This window comes from Hylaeus volcanicus, chromosome 5, assembly GCF_026283585.1.
Source record: "Hylaeus volcanicus isolate JK05 chromosome 5, UHH_iyHylVolc1.0_haploid, whole genome shotgun sequence".
Taxonomy (NCBI): domain Eukaryota; kingdom Metazoa; phylum Arthropoda; class Insecta; order Hymenoptera; family Colletidae; genus Hylaeus; species Hylaeus volcanicus.
In genome coordinates this window covers 15,926,799-15,931,291 of record NC_071980.1, presented here as the reverse complement: position 1 = coordinate 15,931,291, position 4,493 = coordinate 15,926,799, and the positions used below count along the sequence as shown (strand labels likewise).

The 4,493-nt window shown below is 49.4% G+C and overlaps 1 protein-coding gene across 2 annotated transcripts; it reads left to right on the top strand.

The window, feature by feature from the left end:
• Positions 1–757: 757 nt before the first annotated feature.
• LOC128876244 (protein escargot-like) lies at positions 758–4,247 on the top strand. Of its 2 annotated transcripts, none has more exons than XM_054122431.1 (2): positions 758–1,173; positions 1,354–4,247. In XM_054122431.1, exons 1-2 carry the CDS (start codon positions 1,053–1,055, stop codon positions 2,739–2,741), a joined length of 1,509 nt encoding a protein of 502 aa, XP_053978406.1. In that variant the 5' UTR covers positions 758–1,052; the 3' UTR covers positions 2,742–4,247. The 2 variants fall into 2 exon arrangements, with proteins under 2 accessions (XP_053978406.1, XP_053978405.1); XM_054122430.1 differs by having other exon boundaries at positions 1,351–4,247.
• Positions 4,248–4,493: the final 246 nt, after the last annotated feature.

Here is a 4,493-nt window from a genome sequence, read left to right as displayed (position 1 = left end):
ATATACACACAAATAAGACTAGAGAGAGAAGCTCGTTCACGAATCGATGGTGCATGTGCACCGACGACGGCAGAGGTGACGGGTCGTTGGGCCACGTCTCCGGAGCGGCTAGGATTGGCCTGGAGGGGGGGGGGGGGGGGGGGGTTGGCGAGGAGGGTGAGCGTTACGAAGGGGCCCAGCATCTGCTCCGTACAACAACGCAACGCACGGTGTAACAGAGCGCGAAGACGAGGACGTTCGCGGTGAAAAGGACAGAGACGGCCTCTGAAAAGGGGGGAAAAAGAAGAAAAAAGGGGAGTGAAAAGGAGAGAGGAAGAGAGAACCTCCGGCGCAAAGAGGAGCGCGGCAGGATAATCGCGTCGCACTCACGAACATCCTGCACCTCCTGTTGTTGCACGTAACGGAAGAGAAGGGGGATACGCGAGCTGGCGGAACAGATGCCTGGGCTCGGATTGGAGGATGGCCCGCGACCGGGCGTCCCCTATTGGCGCGCAGCGCGGGGCCCGCGGGCCTGCATTGGTCGGGCAGCACGTGCGGGCCACCTGCACCTGGCCGGTGGGGCGACCTGTTATAAAAGGCCCTGGCGCACCCCCCTGCCAGTCAGAGACCGGCCTGCAGCCGAACCGTTTTTAGAGCCACGAGAAACATCGTACCATTCCCTTCTAACCTTCAACGTTTACCGCGAGTACCCTGTTTGTTACCTGTTAACCCCGTTCGAACAGCGTCAGTTCGGTTCCGACAACCGTACCGTGAGGATCGTTCAGTGTTCGTTCCGAGTTAGTGGATTTTTATCGACCAAGTACAGAAGAACCATTTGCTTACATATGTGCGACACAGTGCAGTGACGTCTTGTGATTGCTCGACAGTTCCTTTTTATAATACTTTTCGCTCGAAAGGCGATAATTGTGGCAGTGTGAAATAAACAAAACTGATATACCGATACACCGCAACAATTGGATTACTACTGCGGTAGCGGCTTCGCGGTGTCGAGTACCTGCGAAGGGCCGACTAGAATCTTGTGAGAGTGAAGTTAACGGACAAGAGGAGCCAGAATGCTCGTCGAAGAAATGCCGCGCAGCTTTGTAAAAAAGAACAACAGCTACAGCCACTGTCCGCTTAAAAAGCGGCCAGTGCATGTCCTGCCTGCCGAAGAAGTTCCGGAAGTTATCAAAGGTGAGCTTCGAATTTTCTATGCATTCCCTCGATCATTCCACTGAATGTTTGCCTTGAACATCACACATGAATCTCACTAAAACTTACTGAAATTTTGTTTCTTCTCGTATCCCAAGAACCTTGTCATCAGAAAAAAAGCATCGCATTTAAAACAAAACGTTCTCTTGTTTGTTTCAGAAGAAATCATCGACGTCGTGATGGACGACATCCCCGAGCCCGAGAATCTCAGCACAAAACCCGAAGACCTGAGCAGGAGCGCCGAACGTCAACAACAGCAGCCGGAGCAACGCACGCGCGCCTCCAGGTCGCCCTCACCAGTCGTCGAAGTCTCCGCGTCTCCACCTCTGGCGGCAAGACCGACATCCCCGTCGATGCATCATCACGTCCACACAGTGCACCATCTTCACCATCATTATCCGACGAAAGCTATCACACCGCCCGCTGGAATCGCGCCTATTCATCCTGTGGCGAAAAAGGCGCGAGTGGAAGTGATTCAGCACGAAAATTCGTCGTCGTCGACGGCAGCGATCACAGCCACGTCGACGCCGTTGCACTTCATGGCGAGCAAAGCACCCTTGGAGCCGCTGAATTTGAACACACCCGTGGAACCTTTGGCGCACTATGCAACTCCTGCGTGGGCTCGCGCCCCACCGTTGTACCCGCCGCATTATCTGCCCTATCCTGCTGCGTATCATCGTTATCATCACGCGGGCGCGGAGTTGTATCCGTCTTATCCGATGCCGGCGTATCCACACTCCTCGCCGGAGCATCATCCGTCAGTCTCGCCGCCGCCACACGCCGCGCTGACTTGTCCGACAATTCAGCGACCCATCGCCAGGAGTTACGCGCATTGGCCGAGTCCCGACCACTGTGGCCTGTCACCTACCAGTTCCTTGGGATCGGGATCCTTAAGATCACCACCACCGGTCACGCCGGAAGATCTTTCATCTCCCGGTAGCGACAGCGGAAGATCGTCGGCAGGAAGTACGTCGACAGGCCCGACGATCGTGAACTCGAAAATCGAGAAGACGGGAGTGACGAGTGGTTCCACGGTGTCTTTGTCGTCCACCTCGTCCACGTCGTCGTCGTCGTCGTCGTCGACATCGCCGAGATACCAGTGCCCCGATTGCGGGAAATCGTATTCGACCTACTCCGGTCTCTCGAAACATCAACAATTCCACTGCGCGGCGGCCGAGGGACAGGCGAAGAAATCGTTCTCGTGCAAATACTGCGAGAAAGTGTACGTTAGTCTTGGCGCCCTGAAAATGCACATCAGGACGCACACGTTGCCCTGCAAGTGCCATCTTTGCGGCAAAGCGTTCTCGCGACCGTGGCTGCTCCAGGGACACATCAGGACTCACACCGGGGAGAAGCCCTTCAGCTGTCAGCACTGCAATCGCGCGTTCGCTGATAGGAGCAACCTCAGGGCGCACCTCCAGACGCACAGCGACGTGAAGAAATACTCGTGCACATCGTGCAGCAAAACCTTCAGCAGGATGTCCCTGTTGACAAAACATCAGGAAGGCGGCTGTCCAGGAGTTGCTGTCCCGATGGGATACGGGTGTTGAGAGCGAAGAATGGGGTGTGTTGTTTAACGAGGAACTTTGTTCCCTTCGTACGTTCCTTTCTACTTTCTTACGTCTCAACAAGTGCCTTACGTTGACCGGAGTACAAACGAATTAGAAGTTAGGCCGAAGAGAATCGGCACACGGGGTCCAGTTCCTCGAGAAGAACGAATCTCGTGGAAACGCGAGATCGATTCGACGACGCGAGTTTGTTTCGAGTACCTGGCTTTCGATTGAAATTCATGTCCCTTTCTTGCTTGAATTTTAAACGAGATCATCGACATCGCCGAGAAACTGGACCACCTTCCTCGATCGAATCCCAATGGTTGTGCATTTTTTCGCATTTGGTCGCGTTGTCCTTTTCATATTTTTTTATTTGTAATATAATTCGGCGTGTGCGTGTGACAGATAACGAGAACGTAGCGCGTTCGATTGTACTTTAGGACGTTGGACGGTGCCTTTCGAGAAACCGACAAAGTTGTGCCCATATTCAAGAAAGATTAAGAGTCGAAGTAACCGCTTGACGCGGTCCCGTGAAGCTGCCGTGCCATTGTTTTCTTATTTCCTTTTTTTTTTTTTAGTTATGTTCTCCTTTCGTTTGATTCGGGTACACTAAACGAACCACGATATCAAAGGATCGAGAAAAGTGTCATCTCGCGTCGCTTTTTTGTTCGGTGTGCGTGTAACGCTCGATCGGAGGAAAATGCGCGCGAATCCGTTGAATCGCGCGTACCAGTGATGAACAGAGAATGTAATCTGAATCATTGAAACTTCGCAAAACACGAGTTGAGTGTAATTTTCGTTAAAGTAACGGATAAAAAGTGTTTTCGCCTTTTATTCTGTTATTCGAAATTTCTACGTTAGGTGAGAATTTTGCCCATTTTCGGTGTGCACCAAAGTGCCATTCAAGACAGTGCCCACGTGCAAACGTCTCGTACGACTGTGTAAATAATAAACAATATAGCTGTTAAGGCACGCACGAAACGAAGTATTATGATTCGTCATACGTGGACGGAACGAAACAGAGAGACGGAAAAGTATTTAATAATTGTCCGGTGCCTGAATGTTTTTTTCTCCGATAAATCGAAATCGAGTGTATGCGTGTGCGAAAAAGAGAGAGTTTGCTATTTTATTTTTCTTTTGCCTTTCCGTTTTGTACTTTTCTTATACGTTTGTAAATCACTGTAAGTTACTCGAACAAACTAGTCATTGTACAATAATATGCGAGGAAGAACGAGAGACCCCATGCGGAAAGATTTCTCTGACCTCTGGTCTTCTTGGTGTTCTTCGCGGGGAAGTCACTCGAAAAAAGAGATATAACGAATAAATCGAGCCGCCCGTCGCGTAAACTTAAGTGTCCGCGCGTGTAATTAAAAAAAGAGGCGAACGGCTCAGGGCGAGTACCACTCTTTCTAGTTTTTTTGTAAAGAAAGTAAACTACTATTGAGATACAGATATCACCTATATATGAAGATATTTTATATGAAATAAATTACTCGGAGTTTTTAAACTTTACATTGGACTTCATTACTTCCAGAACCCTATATCATACCACCGATTTATTCCTTCCTCTATTCTCAAAACAATCTCCAATTTTCAGTATAGATGTAGCTTGAAATGAAGTAATTCAATGATTTTTTATCTGTTTCGCAATTATGTTCTAATTTTTGAAAAATGTAAAATAAAAAAACTTTCATCATACAATTAAGGATATAAAACATTTATTTTTGTTTCTCGTTGCTATATAAAGATAAA

What these genes read in the sequence shown, in the direction of transcription:
- LOC128876244 (XM_054122430.1), top strand. Translation starts at nt 1,053, where the DNA reads ATGCTCGTCGAAGAAATGCCGCGCAGCTTTGTAAAAAAGAACAACAGC. An exon ending in AGTTCCGGAAGTTATCAAAG is followed by an intron (nt 1,174 to 1,350) that starts GTGAGCTTCGAA and finishes TGTTTGTTTCAG; the next exon opens with AAGAAATCATCGACGTCGTG.